Raw genomic sequence first — 27,039 nt, 5'->3', positions numbered from 1 at the left:
CTAAAAGAACAATAGACGAAAAGAAAGAGGGCAGCTAGCCAGAGTGGAAAGGTACAGGATTTCTTTAATTACTGGGTCAATGAGGCTATTACTGCTTGGAATGTTGGGGAAGGAAGGCCAAACAGGCTTAGAGGACTAAGCAACTAGGCAGTGCTTAGCGAATAAACAAAGCCAAACAGCAACACCAAAAAAAGGGATGCATTTTTTGAGGGAGAAAGGGGAATTAGGTCAGCTTGGTTTAGCAAAGGGTTTCTAATTAGAAATCACAGGTACTTTGTGGAAAGGAGAGAAAAGAGATGCTCCTAAATGGGAAGTAGGTTTCAGCCCAACCTCTGGACTTCTCTCCAGGTTATCTGTGGTCCTCAAAGATGCAGCCCTGGCAAAGCGCGTCCTCTCTGATTCTGTCAGCCAGACAGTTGTTCTGTTATACTTGGCAATCCAGGTGAGCAGACTGCATTGAGTTTCCAAATCAGTGCCCCAGGTGTTGATTCAATATGGCAAACAGCTTATGTGCATTGCTCTAAAAGCCCTGTTCAGTTTCTCCTTTAATTTTTTAAAAAGTAACGAATCCCCTCAAATTCAGCTGAGAAAATGTTAGATTATGGAAGACAAACTGACAAATCAGAAAGGGGACCGCTAAATCAAAGTTTATTTTTACTTTGTGTACAGTAACTCCTATAAGTTGAGCGGCAGTTTCTGCCCCCAATCCTATTTTTTTCCCCAAACTTTACAGATGGAATGCCATTCTCTTTCGTGTTTCTTTGTCTTGATTCCGTATCTGAAGGTGGGTAAAACTACTAAACTAATGGCGAAATGTTTTTATTTTCTTCATTATTCCCTTTTCATCAAAATCAGGAACACATTTTTCAGACGCACAATTCAAATGTATTCTCTGGATGCTCTTGGTGTGCCCCGGGTCTGCTTCCCAATGGACAGAGTCCTCTTCCTCACCTTCCTAACCTGGGCATGCAGTCTCTGTGCTCCCTCTTCCACATGGCCTCCTAGACCCGCCCTGGGGGAAAGATGCACTGTATCGGTGACCACAAGGAGGGCACAGGTGGGAAGAGCGGCTTACAGGCAGCTGATCTCAGACAAACAGGGGTCTGAGTTGGGAAGAGGTCCCCATCTGTCCAGTATCCCAGCTGCAGGTCTGGGAGTCCAGGATGATGCTAAGAGACCCTTTCCTCTCTCAGTGCCTGATGTGAGACAGCCAGTGTGGATAATGAACAAGGGCTTTGCCAGTGTTCTCAAAATATGGTACCTGGACCAGCAGCCTCAACATCATCTGGGAACTTGTTAAAAATGCAATCTCCTGCTTGCCCGTGGCCACAGACCTACTGAATCTGAACTTGAGGTATAGGGTCCAGCAATCTACCCTTTAACGAGGCATCCTGGTGATTCGGATCTACTGAGGAGTATGTTCTGTATCACCTGTCTGTCTGTCTATCCATCCATCCATCCATCATCTTTGCCATGTTTAAACATCCCACTCTCCAACAAAAAGAAGGCAGAGGCAAAGGTTTAAGGGATTTTTCAAAAAGAATTGTCTAACTTTGGATGCAAAATACTACAGTAGTGGTGCCATTCAAAATGTGGTCCACAGACCAGCAGCATCACCATTACCTAGGAGCTTGATGGAAGTGCAGGTCACAAGCCCACCAAGACCTCCTGTATCCAAATCTCTGGCCGTAGGGTCCAGAAATCTGTGTTTTAATGAACACTTTAATTCTTATATACACCTAAGTTTGAGAGCCATTGTGCTAGAATAACACCTGAGCAAGGATTAGGGTCAAGAATTTCTCTATTCACATTTTGTGATATTAGTCAGGGAGACATTTGTTGGACATGAATTTTATATCTCTTCCATTTCCAAAAAGTATTGGTTGGATATTTACTTAAATTATTGTTTTTCCCAGGCCAGAAAGTAGAAACCAGCCTTTTCCCTTCCTTCTACCCTTTTTCCTTCTCTCCCTCCTTTCTTCCTATCTCTTTTACTTCTTTTTTTCTCGTTCCTTCCTTCCTTTCCTCTCCTTCCTTTCTTCATTTTCTTACTGCCTTTAATTCCTTTTCTTTTAATCTCCTAGAGATGCATAACTATTCTACTGGCACTTACTGTGGAGGCAGTAATTAGATTTACCAGAATTAAATTCCAGTTGTGCAACCAACAGAGACTGACATTAAAAAGGGATGGGTCCCTAGAAAAATGGTACAGATGAACCAGCTTGCAGGGCAGAAATAGAGGCACAGATATAGAGAACAAACGTATGGACACGAAGCGGGGAAAGTGGCAGGGGGTGGTGGGGGTGGTGGCGTGATGAATTGGGAGATTGGGATTGACATGTATATACTAATCTGTATAAAATAGATAACTAATAAGAACCTGCTGTATAAAAAAATAAATAAAATTCTAAAATTTAAAAAAAAGGGATGGGTCACGATAATAAAAATGCTGCCTAATTCAGCATAGATTATAGAAGGAGGGACAACTTTATGGTAATTCCCAACTTGAGCATGGGAAGATATTGGAGTCTCTCCTTTCTCTGGGGATCTATTTAAGAAAAGCCTAAATTTTTCAACATGGTTTGGAGAAACCATGTTGAGGGTTAATTTATTAGTTCCCTATTCCTGTTGCAACAAATTACCATAGCCTGTGTCTTAACATAACACAAATTTATTACAATTCTGGAGGCCGGAAGTCTGAAATGGGTCTTATGGGGCTAAAATCAAGGTGTCAGCAGAATTACCTTCCTTCTGGAGGATCTGGGAAGAAGCCATTTCCTTACATATTCCCGTTTTTAGAGGCTGCCTGTATTCCTTGTCTTCCATGGCCTCCTTATTCCATCCTCAATGCCAGCAACATAGCACCTTCACATCTCAGGCGCTTGCTGGCTCTCTCTCTCTCTCACTTACACACACACACACACACACATTATATCTGTATTTATCTTGTCTATTATTATCCATTAATTATATATAATTTCTACATTTTGTGCAAATTTTGCTTTCTGATTGCTTAAGGCTGTCTATAATATATATTTTGTTAATGGGAAAAATGAGTAATGTAATAGTATGAAATGACTATGTTAATTTTGATAAGTGTTCCTTTCTGTTGAACTTACATGTCTTAATATATTATGAACTACACACCTCCTAAATATTATTTTATGAATTATGCTCAATATTATAAGAAAAATGAAGGATGGGTGAACTAAACTTTGTGTGTATTTGAGAAATAAGCTAAATACGATACATGGAAGTAAACATTCTCCTTTGACATATGTGTTTAAGAAGAAATATGCAGTTTTTTCTCTTTCATTCCTATTTCTCTGTAGTTTTTTTCTATTAGTTTCAAATAAAATCTGAGACTAATAAATTATGACATTTCTGAAAAGTGAACAGACGTGCTTCTATGTCAAAAATGTAAGCTCTAACTACGAGTGATATTTATTGGTTAGAAACATGACTGATTCATCTCAACATTTCTTTTGAAGATTCATAATGAAATAAAGCGATCACATACAATCAACCCAAACCCCTTGCTATTGTTAAAACACCTACCTCCTTTTTTTCCTTTTTCTTTTTTAAAATCATTGCAGCAGATGCCATAAAATGAATGTAGTGAAACCTTCAAGCACCAAGCTCCCTGTTTCTATCTTGATTATAAAAACACATTGAAAGGTAAATCCTCACAGTGAAATCAATGAAAAAAATAATTAACATTCAAAGTACTCCTTATACCACCTGTTCTTTACATACTGTGCTGAAATGAAGGCACCTGACGTATAAAGAGTAATGAAAAGAAATTGAGTTTCTTTCTAAAGCAGAAAGAAAAGTAGCACTTTATATTTGAAATTCAAATCAGAATGGATGTACCTTTTGTACAGTCAATAGGGTCCGGAAGTTCCTTCATCTGATGAGTTGAGCGAAGTGGTTAAGTCTAAACCCAGGTACAGTAAATACTTTATCCAATATATATGACATAATATTTTGTGGCTATTTTAAAAAATCCTTTATGTAAGTAGATGATGAACTTCTGTGGTCTTTGAAAGCAGATACTCCAAATAATATCTGACTTTAAGGTTCTGTGTTAAAATTTGGGTTGACAATATTTTGGTCTTTACAACAAAATGTGTAAATGAACATATTTACACATCCATATTATTACAATCCCTAACTATCCACCCCAGTCAATTTATAGATTAGACCTGCATTTGTTAGTTCTGTTACCTAGTGGCCTTTTTGTGTTCTTCAGGTGGAAGGATATTGATCCCAGATGGTCAAAGATGAAGGAAGGAATTATAAGTGAGGTAAATGGTAATTATTGGATAAGTCTAAATGAATAGTGATGGTACAAATCAATTATGATTATAATAAGAATAATGTATTATGGGAGTTAAGATACACTTAGAATTAAAATATATTGCAATAGTGGCATTTATTGGGATGAGGCACATTAAATTTAAGTATGCTAATATTTTTCCATTGTCATGGAGAATAAAAGTACCAATTGATATTAAAATTTGGTAAGTCTCAGTGATGCCTGAGAGTCAGGAAGTGAGGTGAGCCTTGTGGTTGTCCCCACTGACTGTCTGGAGAGACTTTCCAGGCCACAGTGCACAACCCAGCAGACTCCCTGAGTGGAGGAGACTGAGCTGAGAGTCTGGGAAGGCCAAGGCATCTGGTGTTCGCAGGGCAGAGAATTGAAGATGATCTGAATCTATAACGGTGTTACTCCTTTGACTTTCTACAACTATACTGTTTTACAAATCTGTAGGGGTAGAAGTTACCTTGTAGAGAACTTATCATAATGAAAATGAGACTTCTTCATAGCAGTGTAAATGTATTCTGTTTGGTGGAGAAGAAAGAATACATTTTACTGTCCTATATGATATTAACCAGTCTTTCAAATGTCAGTATCCCTGAATCGTGGGTGTATGTGTATATGTATGGATATACTTGGTATTCCTGACTGTATGTGTATTATGGAGATATACATATACATTTGGATATACGTATATATATTATTCTTTTTTGAACCAGTTTTACATCTTACTGGTCCCCTTATTAATTAATAATTTAAATAAAATCTTTTACACGTATTTATGGAAGATCATGAGTCATGATTTCATCTTTCTGAAAATTACAGTTTAGCATTATTTAATATCTTGGAGAAGAGGGCAGATATAATGAATGTGTCACCAAACATTAACAATTATACTCACTGTTTTTCGAGGAGGCTAATTTTCTGGACTATTTAAGTATAGTATATGTAAAATAATGTTTAGATGCAAATAAAAAACTACTCTTTTCATTAGTTGTGATAAGAATTAAGGTACTTCCAGTTCTTGGACTGGAAGAATCAATATTGTTAAAATGACCATACTATCCAGGGCAATCTACAGATTTAATGCAATCCGTATCAAAATACCAATGGCATTTTTCACAGAACCAGAACAAAAATTTTAAAAATTTGTATGGAAACACAAAAGACCCTGAATAGCTAAAGCAATCTTGAGAAAGAAAATGGAACTGGAGGAATCAGGCTCCCTGACTTCAGACTATACTACAAAGCTACAGTCATCAAAACAGCATGATAATGGCACAAAAACAGACACATAGATCAATGGAACAGGATAGAAAGCCTAGAAATAAACCCATGAACTTACAGTCAATTAATCTACGACAAAGGAGGCAAGAATATGCAACGGGGAAAAGATGGTCTCTTCAATAAGTGGTGTTGGGAAAACCGTACAGCTACATGTAAAAGAATGAAATTAGAACATTCTCTAATACCACGTAGGAAAATAAACCCAAAATGGATTAAAGACCTAAATGTAAGAATGGATGTTATAAAACTCCTAGAGGAAAACATAGGTAGAGCACTCTTTGACATAAATCACAGCAATATTTTTTTGGATCCATCTCCTAGAGTAATGGAAATAAAAACAAAAATAAACAAAAAGGACCTAATTAAAAGCTTTTGCACAGCAAAGGAAACCATAAACATAACAAAAAGACAACGTACAGACTGGGAGAAAATATTTGCAAATGATACGACTGGCAAGGGACTTATTTCCAAAATATGCAAATAGCTCATACATCTCAACGGAAAAAAAACAAACAATCCAATCAAAAAATGGGGAGAAGACCTAAATAGACATTTCTCCAGAGAAGACATACAGATGGCCAAAAGGCACATGAAAAGATGCTCAACATCACTAATTATTAGAGAAATGCAAATCAAAGCTACAATGAGGTATTATCTCACACCTGTCAGACAGGCCAACATCAAAAAGTCTACAGATAATAAATGCTGGAGAGGGTGTGGAGAAAAGGGAACCCTCCTACACTGTTGGTGGGAATGTAAATTGATGCAGCCACTATGGAGAATAGTAGAGGTTCCTTCAAAAACTAAAAATAGAGTTACCATATGATCCAGCAATCCCACTCCTGGGCATATATCTGTAAAAGACGAAAACTCTAAAATGAAAAGATACATGCACCCGTATTCATAGCAGCACTACTTACAACAGCCAAGACATGGAAACAACCCCAATATCCATTGACAGATGAATGGATAAAGCAGATTTGAATGGATCCATTGACAGAATGAATGACAGAATGGATCCATTGACAGAAAGAATGAATGGATCCACTGACAGATGAATGGATAAAGAAGATTTGTTATATATACACACACACACACACACACACACACACACACACACACACACAATGGAATACTACTCAGCCATAAAAAAGAAAGAAATAATGCCATTTACAGCAACATGGATGGACCTACTAAGTGAAGTAAGTCAGATAAAGCCAAATATCAAATGATATCACTAATATGTGGAATCTAAAAAAAATGATACAAACAAACTTATTTACAAAAAAGAAAGAGACTCACAGACACAGAAAACAAATTTACGCTTACCCAAGAGGAAAGGGGAGGGAGGGATAAATTAGGAGTTTGGGATTAACACATACACACCACTATATATAAAATAAAAAACAAGGTCCTACTGTATAGTTCAGGGAACTATATTCAATATCTTATAATAACCTATAATGGAAAAGAATCTGAAAAAGAGTATATACATATATATCTGTATCACTTAGCTGTATACCTGAAACTTATACAACATTGTACATCAACTATACTTCAATAAAAAGTTGTTTTGAGAAAAAAAAAAGAATTAAGGTACTTCATGCACAAAGAGTTGCAGAACTCTGATGTAGCAGACAGAAATAAAAAGTTCAACACCTAGAGATAGAATTCCACTTAAGGAAGAGATCTGTTTTATCTTTGGAAATTACTTTGATAAGCCACAAGGTTATAGGTCTTGGGGGAAAACCAGACAACCTAGGCTTGATACAAAGTTAAAAATAAAAAATGAAAAGAAAAAGGGATCCAGAAACAAAGCTGGATGCTAGAGAATTAGTAGAGATGGTCTCTCAAAATTCCCCAGACAGGGATAGACGAAGGATTACAAATTTTTATCCTAATGTCCACTTGAGCCTACACATATTACTTGGATTTGTGGTACTTCCTCCCTGACATGTAAAATGGAGGTTCAGGGAAAGTTTTTCTAAATCTTAAAAGACAAGATGTTGATAGCCTGCTGGGGACTTGGCCACATTCAAGAGGCCAAGTATACTTTCTTGAGAAGCCACATATGAGGTTTACACATGTTTAATCTAAATTTACACAATATTGCATTATGGGAACCAAAATTATTATTGTTGCAGTGAATATGCTTTTTACTTTTCTATTTTTTAACTTTAAAATTATAGGTCAGTTACACTTTTATTTGAGGGAGAAACCTGAAGAAAATTCATACTTTAAAAATAAATTTAAAAAAATGTTAAATGTGAATGAAACATTCTATCTTTACTTCTTATACAGTGGAATTTGAATGAACTGGTTTTACATGTATATATTACATACATAGAGATATGCAGAAGACAAATAATTTAGCTTAAAACTTCATAGTTTTTACATTCAGTGTATTTAACGAATACAAAGAATTTCATTAAACACAAAAATATTCACAAAAGCTGAACAGGCACCAGCATTATTAATTTATCTTATATTCTAAAATAAAATTTTGGCTGACAAATTCCAGCTACAAAATATGATTAGGAAAAAAGACTGATAACAGAAAAAATCATTGGAAAATGAAGCTGCCCTAAAACACCTAAATTATCGTGCTGCCAATGTGAATTATGCAGGATTACTAAAGTTGACTTCATTTGAAAAGATAAGATACAAGATAAGATAAACACATATGAAATCCAGTAAAATAACATGATTTAGATAATAACCAAATAGGAAAGTAATCTTATAGGTGATCTCCTCTAAAAAGATCTCACGTTTTAGCATAAAATATGACTTTAGCCAGCATTAAAATATTTTTTCTGAAGATTTTTATTTCTAGTGGAATTCAGAAATATTTCATATAAAATCTTAACTAGATCAACATTGTATCATTATTATATCACATAACAGTATATGATATACAAGATAAGATTTCAGAATATATAAAGTTCCAGTAAGTTAATTAATCAAGATGAAAGTTCATATAATATTTTGCATGAATCAAAACTGTGCCTGAATCATGATTCTCCATAGCAAAGCACACAGACTGGAGTATGAAAGCCTGAACGTGTGTTTGTGTTGTTGCTGCATTGCTGGTGTGGAGGCTGATTTTCAAGTAGAGGGGAAAGGGCTGTGTCAGTGATGTAAGAATCCCATCAATAATGGAAAACACCAAGGGCTGTGTAGTGGTGTCTTGAAGACAAAATAAAACCCTAAGGGATTTGATTAGTAGGAGCAGAAGAGAAAGTGGTTCACTCTGTGTTCACTGAAAGATGAAAACAGTGACCAGAGGAACTACAAGAAAAGAAGTTTCTCATGTGGACTAAAAAAGATGGGTGATGTAAATCTAGCCTGGTTCTGAGCAGAGTTTGTGGGTCAACCTAATTTGAGCTAAAGGGCACGTTTATCCCATTTAAAGTATCTTCCGGGAATCACTAGCTGTCCAATTATTGGTTAAGTCCTGAAATAAAAGAAGTTAGTCTGGCTGATCTTTTTGTCTGGTCTAGAGTCCCTCCGCATTTTTATCAATAGGATACAATGAATAAAACTGAGTAAAACCTACAGTTTCAGCTTTCTCAGTGTATTGATGACCACTGGCTCCCATCTCATCACCCCTTGTTTCATCAAGAATGTGGTTCTTCAGAGCTGGCCTTCCAAGAAAGTTTATAAAATCGGACAGTCTCATCCCTGCATTATTGAGTTCATGCCCCTCATTTTACTACCCCAGAAACTGGAATTTATAAAAGGTAAAGAATTGCCAGAAACCACATAGCCAGAGCAAGAAGCCATGGTTCTCTGCACACTTAGTCTCATGGTCCTGCTCGTCAGAGGCCAAAACATGAGCCAAAGGACGTGATAATTTATACTTGTTGCTGATTTACACTTCACTTCCTACTTGCATGCCTGTCAATATCCATCTTTTTCCAAGAAGACCTTATACCATAATATACTTTAAATCTCCATCAACATTTTGATCAGCCCAAGATAAAGGATTTTTATTCCATATTATACTTATTGCTGGATCCAAGAAAAATAATTGGAATGCATGCATTCTGTATAACACTTGGGAAGTCCAATATATTTCTAAGAAACATAAGTTAAAATTATGTGATATAATAATGATACAATGTTGATCTAGTTAAGATTTTATATGAACTATTTCTAAATTCCACTAGAAATAGAAATCTTCAGAAAAAACATTTTAATGCTGGCTAAAGTCATATTTTATGCTAAACCATGAGATCTTTTTAGAGGCGATCACCTGTAAGATTACTTTCCTATTTGGTTACTAACCTAAATGATGTTATTTTACTGGGTTTCCTATGTGCTGCAGATCCTGCTGGGAAAGCATAAAACCGGACTCATTTAGGAAGAGGCAATGTGGCTATATGAGAAAAGCTGCCCTATGTGCACTTTATGCCTGCTGAAATTTCTGTATTTCACGTCTCCTAGGGAAATGTCCATTGTGCTATTGTGTAATTTTATCAGCATGAACTTCTGCTGAATATTTTCTCTTCTCTTCAAAACCCATATTTTGGTAGAGCTAACTTCCAAACTTAATGTTACAACATCTGTGCCCATACACCTGGGAGCCATCGAAGACATATCCTAAAGATTATCTACATTTTCTGATCTTATATAGAATGCTGTGAAATGAGACAAAAAGGTTATACATTTTTCCTGGTCTGGAATTTTTTGAAAGGAACCACTTTCTGTCTCCTTAGAAAGATTCTCAAAAGAGAACCAATATTTCTAAGGCTGTAAAGAATATTCCTACAAATTTAACAGAGTACTCATTTGTTTTTTGGGTTTTTTTTTGCAGATAAGAGTAGCTCTTAATGCGTGTATGCAACTTTCCACCAAGAGACACTGTGAATATACACAAACCCTGGAGCTATGTTCTCAAAATATTTTCAAACAAAACTCTTCAGTAACTATAGGAAACAAAAGAAAAGAACATTCAATGACTACTTTTATTCTGTGGATCTAAAATCAATAAATCAATGGCATCTTCTTTTAAAAATAAAAATTATGGTTGAATCAGCATTTCTCAAACAGAAGATTGAAATCTTAACCAAAAAAAAAATTTTCTCAATATACAGAAATGTCTCCCACCTCACCTTTCATTAATTGTTCTATCTTTCTGTATTAAATACACATGTTGAAACAGCCTGCAGGAGATGGTACTGAAAACAAAATGGGCAGAACAATTTGCTGCTGAAGGATAATGTAGACTATATGAAATTTTTATGGCTTCAAAATAGTTAGGAATGGACTTGGGGAACTCCACATGTGGATTCTCTTGATTTTGTCATCAATTTATCCAATTATGATAAGTACTAAACACTTAAGGTGTGCTTTCTATGTGTCAGGTATGGTTGGAATTGCTTTACATCACTTTACTCATTAAAGTTTCATCACAAGCATATCTGTCATCACCCTCTTACAGATGAGGAAACTGAGGCATTGAAAGATTAAATAATCTGCCCCAGGTCATCCAGCTTGTCAGTGGGGGGCAGGGCTGCTGCAGTGCACCCCAAATCTACATTGCTCCCTTTTTCTTTGGTTACTTTCTTTATATGTAAGAGAATAGCTTTTAACTCTTACTTTGAAGCAACGAATAAGATGATAAAGGTGGTTAATTTTAAGTTATTTCGAATTTAAACAGAAATATTCAAGGCAGGGCCAAGTTAATTATCTCTGGTAAAGAAGGGAAAACTCAGTTAATTCAAGCCCATAAGCATTATTACTCTCCGACAGTGAAAAGTCAAATTTTAAACAAAGAAATTCAACTTCAAAGTTGCTACAAGCAAGAGGCTTCCCTGGTGGTGCAGTGGTTAGGAGTCCTCCTGCTAGTGCGGGGCACACGTGTTCAAGCCCCGGTCCGGGAGGAGCCCACATACCACGGAGCAACTGAGCTTGTGTACCTCAGCTGCTGAGCCTGTGCTCTGGAGCCCACGAGCCACAACTACTGAAGCCCACGCACCTGGAGCCCGTGCCCCACAGCGGGAGAAGCCACCGCAATGGGAAGCCAGTGCACCGCAACGAAGAGTAGCCCTCACTGGCTGCAGCTAGAGAGGGCCTGCGCGCAGCAATGAAGACCCAACGCAGCCAATAAAACAAATAAATAAATTAATTAATTAAAAAAAAAGTTGCTACAAGTAGCGGAATTTGATCTTACTTCTTTCCCACATGCCATTTCTCCATTTGCAGACGAGGATTGGCATCCCTACGAGGGAGAATTGAACTCTTCAGTAACTAGAGGAGTCCTACATGCTGGAGAAGCCACTGGGAGAAGGATGACAAGTCAACGTGTGCTGAACACGAGCTTTTTCCCTTGTAGGTCAAGTTAAAAAGAGGACAATGTACCAGTTGTTTGATGTTCCTCATTTGCATGTCCTGAGGCACAACGTACAAAGTAAATAATTTCTGCTATAGAGAAATTAAGCAGGCAGATGCAATATTCTCTATTTAATATTTTACAAGTACAACTGAATGTATAACCAAGCAAGACCCTAAGGGGACTTCCTGGAACAGACCCCTCCCCATATCCTCCTCTGTAGCTCAACTCTGAAGTACCCAGATAAGACTATCTCATGCATATTTCCTTACTTTTTCAGATGCTAAAAACCACCACCTAAGGGAAGAAATTAACTACTTGCTGATCATGAGTATGTAGCCCCCAGACCTTCTGGAGCCTAAGGACTGATAATGTTAACTCCTGCGACACACTGCCCTGTTACCTCACCATCAACCAATCAGAGAATTGTGCAGCAGCTGATCACAGACCCTTGGACGCCCCTCCCTCTCTGGCCTTTAAAAATGCTTTGCTGAAACCCTTCAGGGAGTTTGGAATGTTTTGAACAAGAGCCACCCATTCACGGCCCTTGATAAACCTTTCTCTGCTCAAAACTCTGATGTTTCAGTTTGTTTGGCTTCACTGTGAGAGGGGAATATGAACTGGTGGTCAGTGACAAAGGAGCAAGGCCATGTATCTGTATTTCAAGTAAGGGTTGTATCAATTTTCTATTATCATCGTCAGACATAAAATTCTCCAAATATACCATTTACTTGACTTGCCAGGAACATGGTGTCATGAAGCTGAACTAGGATTTACAATTAGAGAAAAGGTCATTAGAGGCATAGATATAGAAGAATATTGTGCTCTAAATGCAGTGGAAATTAAAACAGGATGTCAGAATCACTAACATGACTTAGTAATTAAACTGTATCAACGTAGCTGCCAAAAAGAGTTCACAATTTGGAAGCTGTACTTACTATTGACCTGATTTTACAATTGAGATCATGTCTGTGTTTTCATTTGAAAACAAAATTGATCACTGTGTTCTGTGAACAAGGCCTGTCAAGTTATTACTCTATAACTACTTTGCAAACACATTTTAAGACCAGTATGATTTATGATACAGCAGAAGAGATAAATGATCTCCTTTTTTATTTCACATTTTACCTCCTTTTAAGAGATTGCTTTATATTGAAAAATGAAATTCTTTAAGTTCTTTAATAAATAATAAATTTCTTTGATAATTTTTTAAAGACTTTTAAAAATGTTTACCTTTAATATATTGACTTCTTGCCCCAAAGGCTGCTTTAAAATTTACCAAGTGTTCATTCTTCTTATGTCCTCTGAAATCATTATAATGCTTACTTATTTTTTTAAACAGTATTCAATATAATTGTACCCTAATATTAGTGGACAAACATAATTTAGAAGGTTCATATAATGTGCTTATTTTACACAAATTGCTTCCTTCGTCACTACCATATGAAGGATGACAGAATGAAATCAATACAAAATGGTTAATCTATTTGTTTTAAAGCCATTTCAGATTTTCTAGGACTTTTATCTGTCTAGTCCATAATTTCTATTTCTTAGAGGCTTTCTCAAAACTGTGATTTTTAAAAATCGAATCAAAATGAATAATAAAAACATCTTCATATTCTTTGAAAGGATGAAAAACTGTTACAAGTATCTTCTTTTGCTACTTCTGGATTTTATTCTACTTTCAAAAGTAGGTTTAGAATTAAAGAAATGTTCATTTTGCCCCTTGACAGACTGCAGTTTCATGAGGATAACCCTGATGGTTGAATTCTAGGCAGGAATCCAAAGAAACTCTTATACTTGATGGGTTAATTTAAGGGCAGTCCTACCTTTTTCACCTTCTTTTCCTTCTTGGTCATCTGTTAGTGGAATCACTTCTTGCTGCTCCAAGATCGTGATATCTTCTTGGTTCAATGAAAGCTCTAAATAGAATGAGACAGAAGGATACTCAGGGATGTTTTAGTTGGAATCATTGAGAAAACAGTGACTAAAGCACCAAGTTCTTTTTTCCCCTCCAAGTTTCAACGGGCATACAAAGCAGAACACTACCGCCACTGTCTAGTGATCACTGCTGAAAGCATACACGCACCCCACTCATACACACCAGTATATATAGAAGTCATGATCCACAGTTTCACGTCATTCTCAGATAACAATATATTCTGGTTTCAATACCTTCTGTTTCCATATATGAGCTCTGGGACTCTGCCTCAATGTTTATTTCATTCTTCATTGAATCATTCTTTTGTCCTGTTAAGAACAGTGATTGAAAAATAAATGTGATATGCATGACCATAGCTTTATTCCTGGTTTAAAAAGGCAAACATTTCAGAAACCAGGCTTTGATCATGCCTGGAGAGGCAGACAACAGTTTTGAACCAAAGTGGAGGGTGAAGATGTCATTTTGCAAATCATCAAAATTATATCAAGTATTTTATGAGAAATATCCAGATAATGTAGGCAAAAAACTTTTCTTTGAACTGACTAGTATAATTAATTTTTAGCTTATAAATACACTGAACATCAATGGATACAACCTGGCTGTTTTGAAATTTTAAATAATTTCTGGGTTGCAGGGGTTGCATCCAATTTCCCTTTATTATATAGATATTTCCCATCTTGAGGATTCCTAGAAAATTAAAACACTGCTTGTACTTTCATTCTTCTATCAAGAGAGCATAATAAAACTTTAGTAATGTGAGCACACAGGGATGGGGGTCACCTAACAGCTCAACCATTCTCATAAAACACCTACTAAATATAGCAAAAGTCAGGAGAGAATTCAGCTAGCTCTTGATTACTCCAAGGCTGATTATCTAGGAATAGTTTTACTTTTGCACCCCCTGGGTTCTCCTCCTCTCCCCTGTGGTGTCTAGAACATTTAAGTGCTAAGAAAAGAAATTGAAATCTGTCCACTTTGCATCATTTTAATGAAAGATTTTATGCTAAGGATATTTAACTGTTGAATTAAAAAAAAAAAAATTCCAGAGCCAGAGGTTACAGGCGCGAAGGTGAAGCAGACGTGTTTGGGCTCTTTGGGTCTGTCCCTGGGGGAGATGTATCATTGTTCCAAGTTGTCTCTACTTCTGTAAAAGGATCCTCAATTCCTGCCTGTGACCATGTGACCTGCACTGGCTCCTGTGAGACAAGTATATGTACCCAGCCCATATAAACAGAATATACAGTGTGTGCTATTTTGTATCTTACTATTTATACTTGTTTTCTGTAAGATTAATCCTAGTCACCACATGCATCAATTGTCCATTCTTTCTCACTGACGTATATTCTTCCATTGTTGGAATATGTTTCAGTTTGGGGCTAAATGAATAACATTGCTAAAAACATTCTTGTACATGTCTTTTGATGGACATATGTACTCATATCACTTGGGTATAAACACAGGAGTGAGACTGTTAAGTAACAGGCAACACACATGTTTAGCTTTACTAGTTCCTGAAAAAACAGTGTTCTGAAGAGTTTATTCCATTTTATAGTGCCACCAGAAATGTATGAGAATTCCATTTGTGCCCTTTATTCTTTAGACTATGTTGTGATACTACTTGTCACAAAAGTCTTTATATGGAGCAGAAAGCCATGCAAAATCTTCCCCCCAAAACCCATTTCCATCCTTTTCACCTCTGGGTACTATATAGAGTGATCACATCTTTGCATATTGAGTCCCTTTGCCTATTCACCTGTTTATTATTCTCCTCATCACACTGTAACATAGCTGTATCTGTGTTTGTTTCCCTTATCAGGGTATGAGCACTGTGAAGATAAATACTGTTTTATTCATTTCTCTTCCCAGCACCTACTAATAAGGAGTGATCCCAAAATGTCCATTTAATTGGCCCTCTGTTATAGTATTCATCAATGTCTCTAAATAGTAATTAGGGTCTGTAACTTGCTTCCTATTGTACCTTTGGCAACAAAGCACTAAGGCTACTAGACGCTTCATATACTATATTTATTGCAAAGAACCTTGGAAGAAGAATTGAATGTTTTAGGCAAATCACAACCTCTTTGGGCTTCAATTTTATTATCTTTAGAGAAAAAGGCCAAGAAACTAGATACTATCTTAGATTCCCTCTATCTCTGGCATTATATAAGGATATGTCTCCTGGTAAAGTTTCTAGTCATCCCTGACATTTGTTTACTGGGAGGATGACTTGGAGGGAACCTTCACTGTTTTGAGTGAGCCGCATTCTCTATCACTGTTGATGGGGAACTGACCATCGCACCGCCTCCCAGTCATTGCTGGGACCTTAACTCATTATCTGTGATCTGATTTTGTACGGTGCCGGGGAAGACCAGGGCATTCGGAGGGTAGAAGCAGCCACTTTACTGCAGTGTGTCTCCAGTCTCAGTGCCCCATTCCATACATTCTCAGAGGAATTCCATCAGGAATAGGAAGATCGCAATTCACCAGGGCCTGGGGCACCACAGATTGGGTGGGACCACAAGGGGTGGTAGCCTGAGGCTTTAATGAATACCAGGGATTTTCTCACCTCCCAGTAAGGCCTGGCAATTCACTTTGAGGATAAGAGGCCACGGCCAAGCTCTTTTGGAATATTCCTCTCCCCGCCCTTTTCACTCTTCACCTGTTTTTACCTGTGTGCTCTACATGTTTTGGCAATCTTCTCTTGAAACGAAAATGCATATATTTTTTTCTCATTTTCCTGAAATTAAGTTCGTGAAAAATAGGGAAAGCAAGGAGGTTCTCAGCTTTGAAATCCAAGAATGCTCATACTTGCTCATGCCTGAGCCACGCCAGGATTTGGCATATTGTATGGAGGAGGTATGTGTGAGCACCCGGCCCTGCCCCCAGGCCTGCTGTGTGTTAATGATGACTCAGCCCATCTGCCTTTCTCTCCAGCCTCTCAGAAATACCACATTCCATCCTGCTTTATTGACCCCATGGGGGCACGCTTTATGTTTGCCTCTCTACATTCAGTCTGGTTGAATTCCACCCACTGTCCTTTGCCCTAATCCCGCCTGGCAGAAGAAACAAAAGAGCACAAAGGATCCCACAGTTTATATGTATATTTTTTATACAGTGAACTCAATCAGCCATACTAATGGGAGGGGACCATTAGAATAGATAATCCAAAAATCCTTTCACTTTTCTTTAGAAACAGATCACATGATTGTTTCTTGGAGGCCTGGTAATTAAGTTTGGCTCAAGCTAATGCTTTAATTAATTTGCATAAAAATCGGTCTGGGAACATCAGTCTGGAATTAAACATTTCTAGAGGAGGATAAACTTAAACTCACTTCATAAATGGGCTGTTTCTAAACAATAGCAACAACAATATAGTTTTGTTGTGTATAGGTTATTAGATGCTCAGATCTTCTTAAGAACAAAGACTTTGTTTCTTTGATGCTTCTCTTAAAGATAATAGAAATTATGTCCTTTTGTTAAGCTTGCAACTTGATTGCTGCTATTATTCAAAGTTCTGCTTGTCTAAAAATACGCCAGATTAAGAGTAAAGTTAAACCTAGGTTAGTGTGAATTTGATTATCTTCTAAGCTATCCTCAGAGTTTCCTAGGGCCAATAAAATTTACTTTCCTAATGTAAATTATTTCTATGATTATTCTTTTTTGTAGTTACAAAAGAAAGTCAGTTTTCTTATAGAAACACTTAAAAATACTTACAAATATTGAGAAGTATGAATAATTTTACAACTAAGGGATTGCCACTGTTAATACTGTAAACTGCTATCGTTCTTTTGTACGTGTGTATGTACATATGCACGCATGTATATATATGTATACAAATATATTTATCTGTATATAAGTGTGTGCCTTTGTGTATGTCTGAATATAAAAAATATGTAACTATACACACACACTTATATACGCACATACATACACAATTTACAGAAATATATAAATGTATCCTGGCATTGAAATGAATTTACACTTTGATCCTTGCTTTTCTAGTTTACATTTTTATAAGCAGCTTACACTGTCATTACAATTTCTTCAGAAATCTTATAAGATGCATTATATTCCATGTTATGGGCATATTTTTGGATGTTCCCTTTTTTAAAAAATTTTTGCCAACGAACACAGTACTGCAATGAACATTTTTGTGAATACATACCTCTCTACTTTTGGTAGATGTTACTTTAAGATAAATTCTTAAAGCATAATTTTTGGATCAAAGTGTAAACATTTTACCCTTTTATTACATTTTGTCAAAATTGCTAATGAGGAGGTTGTGCCCTTTAATCACCCACCAATGGTGTGTGAGCATGTCTGGATACCCTCTTCATACCAATTCTGTGTATTTTCAATCCTACTTATTAAACATCTGATATTCAAACGGAGAAGACACTGAAATCATGTTTTATTTGCGTCGCTTCAAGAAATGAAGAGATAGGTCATCTCTTCATGTTTATAATGACTGTATTTCTTCTTTTGTGAATTGTGAGTCCTTTGCCCATTTTCCTCTTGGGTTACTTTTTTTTCTTATTGATTTATGAAGTCTTTATTTTTGTAATAAGAAAATTAATTCTTTGTCATTTAGGCTGAGAATACTTTTCCTAACAGTTTTTCTTTAGAATTCGATTACAACCTTTATTTTTCATGTCAAAATTTATATATTCAGATTTAGCCACTTTACTCTTTAATCTTCTTCTTTTTTTTTTTTTTTTTTTTTTTTTTTTTTTTGCGGTACGCGGGCCTCTCACTGTTGTGGCCTCTCCCGTTGCGGAGCACAGGCTCCGGACGCGCAGGCTCAGTCGCCATGGCTCACGGGCCCAGCCGCTCCGCGGCATGTGGGATCTTCCCAGACCGGGCACGAACCCGTGTCCCCTGCATCAGCAGGCAGACTCTCAACCACTGCGCCACCAGGGAAGTCCCACTTTACTCTTTTATGACATATATGGACATATGAACACACATAGTACAGATATATATGTATGTGCATGTATTTTATAATACGTAAGCATACAACCATGTGTCTGTATATATTCACATTTCAAAAAGCAGTCTTTATTTCAAAATAAAAAAAATATACCTTTGGTTCTTTTAGTCTAGTATTTTTGTAGTTTGTTTTACATTTCATCTTTGCTCCTTTTGGAATTTAAATTGGCATAAGGAATGAGATTGGGATTCAGTTTATTTTTCCAAATGGCCAAATAGTTGTCTTAATGACATTTACTGAGTCATCTGTCTTTAAAATGTCAGCCTGAATATGTACTGAAATCTCAGATCTGCTGGGGTCTATTTCCAAATTCTTTGTTCTGTTTCATTGCTCAGCCTGTCTATCCCTCCAGTAGGACTACACTGTTAATCACATTTTTCAAAGATTCCATGTCATTTTTAGTATATTGATTCTGTCATTGACTGATAATATCATATCTGTGAATTCCCCATCTCCTTCTCAATTGGATTTTATTCATATTGTATCTTTCTATATCATCTGACACATAAAAACCCATCATTGTTATATTTAATCAGAGATTTAAATTTTTATTGATATAAAATGACCAACTATTTCTCACTTGAGATTTTTTGCTAGAATTCTAACCGGAGAGATTCTAACGTAGTTTTCCATGTTTTCTTTTGATGCTCATTTCCCAAATATACTTTTTTTCTAACTTTGCATTTTTAAAGCTTTACTATTTTATTGAAATTAATTCATTTATTTATTTTTAAATTTTTGGCTGCATTGGGTCTTCATCGCCGCACACGGACTTTCTCTAGTTGCGGCGAGCAGGGGCTAATCTTCATTGCGGTGTGTGGGCTTCTCATTGCGGTGGCTTTTCCTGTTGTGGAGCACAGGCTCTGTGTGCGTGGGCTTCAGCGGTTGTGGCACGTGGGCTTCAGTAGTTGTGGCTTGTGGGCTCTAGAGCACAGGCTCACTAGTTGTGGCGCACGGGCTTAGTTGCTCCGCAATATGTGGGATCTTCCCGGACCAGGGCTTGAACCAGTGTCTCCTGCATTGGCAGGCGGATTCTTAACCACTGTGCCACCAGGGCAGTCCCTCAAAGTTATTCTTAAACCTAACTTATATTGTTAGAACCCATAGCACAGCAGGATTTTTAGTTTTTTATTATCTTTATTGAAGTCAGCATTGGCTGCAACCCTCCCTGCTCCCCACTAGAGTCTTTGTTTTACAAACTCTGCTACTGAAATTTCCTTTCTTTACTCTCTCCCTTATTTCCTTCCTTATTTCCTCCCTTTCTTTCTTCCTCTTTTAACTCTTGTATCAAAATATGACATATGTACAGGAAAGTACACAAACGATACGCAGAGCTCAATTAAATAACCAAAAGCAGGTAGAAAAACTATACATTCTTATGATAACCATCCAGCCCAGAAGCCCAGCTCACAGCTCAATCAGTATCTCCTCCCCAGTCACCCAAGTTCAATCAATACCCTGACTGTCATAGTAATCACTACCTACATTCTCTTTACCATTTCACTGCTTAAGCACATCTTTCTAAATATTAGTTATTTTTCTTTCCTGATTTTCAAAGTTGACATAGATGAACTTGTACAATATACATGCTTTTGTACATTCTTTAGTTTAATATAAAGCTTGTGAGATTCATCCGTGTTTTTGCCTGTAATTGTAGTTTGTAATTTCTGATGAGACGTCTGCTTCATCCTTATATTTGTTTCTCTGTATGTAACTTGTCTTTTTCATCTGATTGTTTTTGAGATTTTTCTGTTTATCACTGGTGTTGAGCAAGTTGATTGTGATTTGCTTAAGTATAATTTTATGTTTCTTGTGCTTTGGGGTCATAGAACTTCTTATATATGTGAGTTCATAGTTTTCATAAAGTTTCTGAAAAATTTCAGCAACTATTACTTCAAATATTTTTTTCTGTCTCCCTTTCCCATGCCTTCCTTGAGAGATTCCAGTTCATGATTATTGTATTTGGAATCACTCTTGAAGTTGTTCCATGGCTCACTGATGCTCTTTTCATTTCCTTCAGTCATTTATTCTCTCTGTGTTTGAATTTGGATAGTTTCTATAGCTATATCTTCAAATTCACTAATCTTTTCTTCTGCACTGTCTAATATGCCATTATTCCTGTCAAGTATAATTTTCATCTCAGACACTCAACAGAGTGAATTGAATCTTTAGAAATTCAATTTGGGTCTTTTTATATCTTCCATGTTTCTAATGAACATGGTGATCCTTCTTTGAGCTTCTTGAAGATGTGGAACACAATTAATAATTTTTAACATGCCCTTTCATATTATTACCCCATCTGTGCCACTTCTGGATTGATTTCTATTAATTGATATCTCTTCTCCTATAGGTCATACTTTCCTGTGTCTTGTCAAGTAGGCCAATTAATAACCCTACAACAGACTCTGAGTGTTCAAGTAAAAGGAAGAGTCACACGTCTCTCACTTTAAATCAGAAACTAGAAATGATTAAGCTTAGTGAGGAAGGCGTGTCAACAGCTAAGACAGGCTGAAAGCTAGGCCTCTCGCACTAAGCAGTTAGCTAAGTTATGAAGGCAAAGGAAAAGTTCTTGAAGGAAATTAAAAGTGATTCTCCAATAAACACATGAATAATAAGAAAGCGGAACAGGCTTGTTGCTGATATGGAGAAAGTTTTAGTGGTCTGGATAGAAGATCAAACCAGCCACAACATTCCCTTATTTCAAAGCCTAATCCAGGGCAAGGCCCTAACTCTCTTCAATTCTATGAAGGCTGAGAGAGGTGAGGAAGCTGCAGAAGAAAAGTTTGAAGCTAGCAGAGGTTGGTTCATGAGGTTTAAGAAAAAAAAAATTCACCTCCATAACATAAAAGTACAAGGTAAGGAGCGAGTGCTAATGTAGAAGCTGCAGTAAGTTACCCAGAAGATCTAGCTAAGATTATTAATGAAGGTGGCTACACTAAACGACAGCTTTTCAATGCAGAAGAAACAGCCTTCTATTGGAAGAAGATGCCATTTAGGACTTTTATAGCTAGATAGGAGAAGTCAATGCCTGGCTTCAAAGCTTCAAAGGTCAGCCTGACTCTCTTGTTAGGGGCTAATGCAGATGGTGACTTTAAGTTGAAGCCAATGCTCATTTGCCTTCCCCCAAATCCTAGGACCCTTCAGAATTATGTTCAATCTACTCTTCCTGTGCTCTACAAATGGAACAACAAAGCCTGGATGACAGCACATCTATTTACAACATGTTTTACTGAATATTTCAAGCCCACTGTTGAGACCTACTGCTCAGAAAAAAAGATTCCTTTCAAAATGTTATTGCTCATTGACAATGAATTTGGTCACCCAAGAGCTCTGAGGGAGATGTGCAATGAGATTAATGTTGTTTTCATGCCTGCTAACAAAATATCCGTTCCGCAGCCCATGGGTCAAGGAGCAATTTTAGCTTTCAGATCCCATTATTTAAGAAATACATTTCATAAGGCTATAGCTGCCATAGATAGTTCGTTCTCTGTTGGATCTGGGCAAAATAAATTGAAAACCTTCTGGAAAGGATTCACCATTTGAGAAGCCATTAGGGACATTCATGATTCATGGGAAGTGGTCAAAATGTGAACATTAACAGGAATTTGGGAGAAGTTGATTTCCACCCTCATGGATGACTTTGAGGGGTTCAAGACTTCAGTGGAGGAAGTAACTGCAGATGTGGTAGAAATAGCAAGAGAACTAGAATTAGAAGTGGAGGCTGAAGATGTGATTGAATTGCAACAATTTCAGGATCAAACCTTCACAGATGAGGAGTTATTTCTTATGGAAAAGCAAAGAAAGTGGTTTCTTTCTTTCTTTCTTTTTTTTTTTTGCGGTACGCGGGCCTCTCACTGTTGTGGCCTCTCCCGTTGCGGAGCACAGGCTCCAGACGCGCAGGCTCAGCGGCCATGGCTTACAGGCCCAGCTGCTCTGCGGCATGTGGGATCCTCCCGGACCGGGGCACGAACCCGTGTCCCCTGCATCAGCAGGCGGACTCTCAACCACTGCGCCACCAGGGAAGCCCGAAAGTGGTTTCTTGAGACGGAATCTAATTCTGGTGAATGCTGTGAAGATTGTTGAAATGACAGCAAAGGGTTTAGAACATTACATAAACTTAGTTAAGAAAGCAGTGGCAGGGTTTGAGAGGATCCACTCCAATGTTGAAAGAAGTTCTACTGTGGGTAAAATGCTATCAAACAGAACTGTATGCTACAGAGAAATCGTTCATGGAAGGAAGAGTCAATGATGTGGAAAATGTCATTGCTGTCTTAATTTTAAGAAACTGCCACAGCTGCCCCAAACTTCAGCAACCACCACCCTGATCAGTCAGCAGCCATCAGCATACAGGCAAGACCCTCCCCCAGCAGAAAGATCACGACTCCCTGGAGACTCAGATGATAGTTAGCATTTTCTAGCAATAAGATCTTTTTACAATTAAGGTGTGTGTATTGATTTTTTAGACATAATGCTATTGCACACTTAATAGACTACAGTATATTGTAAACATAACTTTTATACGCACTGGGAAACCAAAAAATTCATGTGACTTGCTTTATTGCAGTCTCTGCTTTATTTCAGTGGTCTGGAACAGAACCCACAAGGGTGGGTTGTACAAGGGTGTGCTTGTACAAACACCCTTGAAAAGATTGGCCAAAACAAAGGCAGTAAGGGCCTCTGCTCATAAAACATGCAGGAACACAAGAGCTGCATGACTTGTCTTCCAATACTTCTTTTCATGTCCGGTAATTTTGTTGATTACTCTGTTGGATGTGAGGTATGTTTCTATTTCTATAAATGTTCTTCAGTTTCATTCTAGGATCAGTTAAATTATTCAGAAACAGTTTGATCCTTTTAAGTCTTGTTTATAAGCTGGCTTGCAGAGGACAAGAGCAGCATTTAGTGAATTGCTAGTTTTGCTCCACTATTGAGGTAAACCCTTTCTGAGCCCTCTTGAGGTTTTAGGTTTTCCAGTCTGCCTGGTGGGAACGGGCACTCCTCTCAGCCCCATGCAAGCTCCAGGTATCATTCCCTCAAGTCCTTTAATGTTCTTTACCCAGCCTGTTATGCACGCGCAGATCAATACTCAGCTGAAGACTTGAGGGATTCCCTCTGTAGGTCTCTAGAGCGCTCCTTGTGTGGAACTCTCTCCTCTCCAGGACTCTGCCCTGGAAACACTAGATGCTTGGCCTTCTAGGACTCTCAGCTCTGTGTCTTCAACTCAGGGAGTCTGGGGGGCTGTGCACTGTAGCCTGGAAAGTCTCTCCAGACAGTCAGCAGGGACAACCACAGGCCTCACCTCACTTCCTGACTCTCAGGCATCACTGAGACTTACCAAATTTTAATATGAATTGGTGCTTTTATTCTCCATGGCAATGGAAAAACATTAGCATACTTTAATTTAACTCATCCCAATAAACGGCATTATTATGGTATATTTTATTAATTTTTTTTACAGAGATTTTATTTTTATGTTTTAAACTTTTTAGTTTATATTGTAGTATAGTTGATTAACAATGTTGTGTTAGTTTCAGGTGTACAGCAAAGTCATTCAGTTATACATATACGTGTATCTAGTCTTTTTCAAATTCTTTTCCCATTTAGGTTGTTACATAATATTGAGCAGAGTTCCCTATTTTAATTCTAAGCATCTCTTAACTCCCATAGTACATTATTATTACAGTCATCATTATTAATTTGTACCATCAATACTCATTTACATTTATCCAACAATTACTATTTACCTTGCTTTTAATTCTTTCCTTCAGCTTTGATCTTCTTTCTGGGATCAATGTCCCACCTGAAGAACACCAGAATTTTTTGGTGGTGAAGTTTGCTTTGTTTGGTCCAAAATGTTCTTAATTAACCTTTATTCTTGAAACATACATTTTCTCTGTGTTTAGAATCCATGGTCAGCAGCTATTCTGTTGTACTGTCTTTTTATTTCCGTCCCATCTTTTGCAAAGTTAGATATCAGTCCAGTTGTTTGATAATTGCTTTTGGATGTTCTGTTTATCTTTGGCTTTCAGGAACTTTACTATATGGGCCTGGTTGTAGATTTATTTTGCTTGGCGTTCAAAGGACTTTTGGAACATGTGGCTTAATATCCCTTCTTACCAGAATTTCTTCCAGTATTGCCCAATCCCCTCTCCCCTTTCTGTCTGGGATTCCAATTACACGTGTAATAGACTTTGTCATTTTATCCTCCATATCTTTTCCCTTTCTTTAGTTTGCCATTCTATGCTTCTCTCCTGTTTTTATTTTGGATATGTTCTTCTGACCTAACTTCTAGTTCATAAATTCTCTTTCATCTGTGTCTAATAAACCATAAACCCGCTCACTGAGTTCTTCATTTCAGTGTGGCATCTTTTACTTCTAGACTTTTTCTTTTTCGCTTTTTTTCTGTTTTGAATTCTCAGTTCTCAGCTAAGATTTTCACTCTTGTCTTTATCCCCCTTATAGTCTTGGTGTTTTATACTTTGTAACACTACTATTTTCAGCCCAAGAGGGCTTGCCACCCTTGACTGTTTGTTTTTCATGTTACCTCCTTTCTTTATTTTTTTCTGGCTATTTTTTGTCTGTGTGAGCTGGACATTATATCTGACAAATTGTTTATGTAAATGGTTTGAAACTTAGAATACTTTTTTTTCCCCATCCAGTATGTAATTTACATTTGTTTTTCTCAGGTACCTAGAGGGACTGGTAATCTAGGTTGATCTTAATATAATCTGGGGATTGAGACGATTCGAAGCTGAGAGACAGTCTCGCAAGAGGCTGATCTACTGCTGTTTCATTCTTCCTGCTAAGGTATACATCTTTGGGGTTTCAACACGAAACACAGGGGTTTACCAGGGCCCTTTGCCCTTTTGAGCAGTGGGACTTAAGATGCTTTTTGCAGAATCAGCAAATGCCCTAAGGTAAAAACAGTTTCAAATTCTGTCTCTGTATGTCAGTTTTCATATATATTCATTATATATATATATATTTATTTATTTATTTTGGTCCAGGTTGTCTAGTGGGAGTAATGGTCTAAATTATTTAGATTCTCATTACTGAAAGTGTCTCCTTCTTTTTCTTTCTCATTTAAAATAATATACTATAATTTTCAAAGGTAAAAGCAACCATTTAAGTAAGCTCTTTTGATACTAATTTTGAAACAATTATTTCAATGTTTTCATACATTTAAATGAGTCTCTTATCACGTAGTCCTTTCCAACTGTGCCCTTCTCAGTCTTCACTGTTTCCTTCTTTTCTGTATTTATTGTTTCTGCACAGGCCTTTTGTTAGTTTCTTCAGAAAGGACACTTGGGTGGCATATTTTCTTAATCTTTCTATTCCTGAGAAAATATTACTCTTGACTTCATGCATGAATAATAACTTCACTAAATATAGACACGGTGTCCTTTAGAGCCCTGGAAATGTTACTCCATTTTTTTTTTTTTTTTTTTGAGGATTTAGAGCTGTGGAAGAAGAAGGCTAAGGCTAATCTGATTTGGGTGATTTTGCTTATAACCTGATTTTGAATTTCCTAGATGCTTTAAAAGCCCTCCTTTATTATCAATCTTCAGAAATTCCATGAGGACTTGTAGGTTTTTGTTCTCATTTGCTTTCATTATCTTTGCCTATAAATACAACATGTACTCTTGTGTTTTGGGTAGAGGAACTGGTTTGCATTAGGAAAACATCTTTTTCTGTTATTTTTCTAAAGACTGCTTCATTTCTATTTGTTCCATTATCTCTTCTTGGTATTCCAAGGAGATGTAGATTTAATCTCCTGTATACACTGTCTCCATGTTTCACATTTATTCTCATTGGTATCATATCTTCCTGCCAGTAGTTGCAAATCCAATGCTTACAGAGTTCAGTCAGGTAAAAAAAATAAATGAAGCCAGCCAGGTACAAAATTAATGAGTAATGAGGATTGTGGAGAGCAAACATCCCTTCTAAATGTGGCAGCTACCAATCAGCTGGTATTTAGCTCTAGTAAAATACAGTTGACTCCTTTTTTTTTTTTTTTTTTTTTTTGCGGTACACGGGCCCCCCCACTGCTGCGGCCTCTCCCATCGTGGAGCACAGACTCTGGACGCGCAGGCCCAGCGGCTATGGCCCACAGGCCCAGCCGCTCCACGGCACGTGGGATCCCCTGGGACCGGGGCACGAACCCG

General features: G+C 37.2%; 1 protein-coding gene across 1 annotated transcript in view; it reads right to left on the bottom strand.

Annotated features, from left to right (window-relative positions):
* MACROD2 (mono-ADP ribosylhydrolase 2) overlaps positions 1-27,039 on the bottom strand; it is a gene marked incomplete at its 3' end in the record, with an annotated part of 1,984,281 nt that overhangs the window by 66,891 nt on the left and 1,890,351 nt on the right. The window contains 2 exon segments of the mRNA XM_079943661.1: positions 13,772-13,864; positions 14,118-14,192. Of these exon segments, the coding sequence (XP_079799787.1) occupies positions 13,772-13,864; positions 14,118-14,192 (168 nt within the window).

Source organism: Stenella coeruleoalba (assembly GCF_951394435.1).
Source record: "Stenella coeruleoalba genome assembly, chromosome: 15".
Lineage (NCBI taxonomy): Eukaryota > Metazoa > Chordata > Mammalia > Artiodactyla > Delphinidae > Stenella > Stenella coeruleoalba.
Note: the sequence above shows the minus strand (reverse complement) of the source record. Positions and strands in the feature narration are given on the sequence as shown.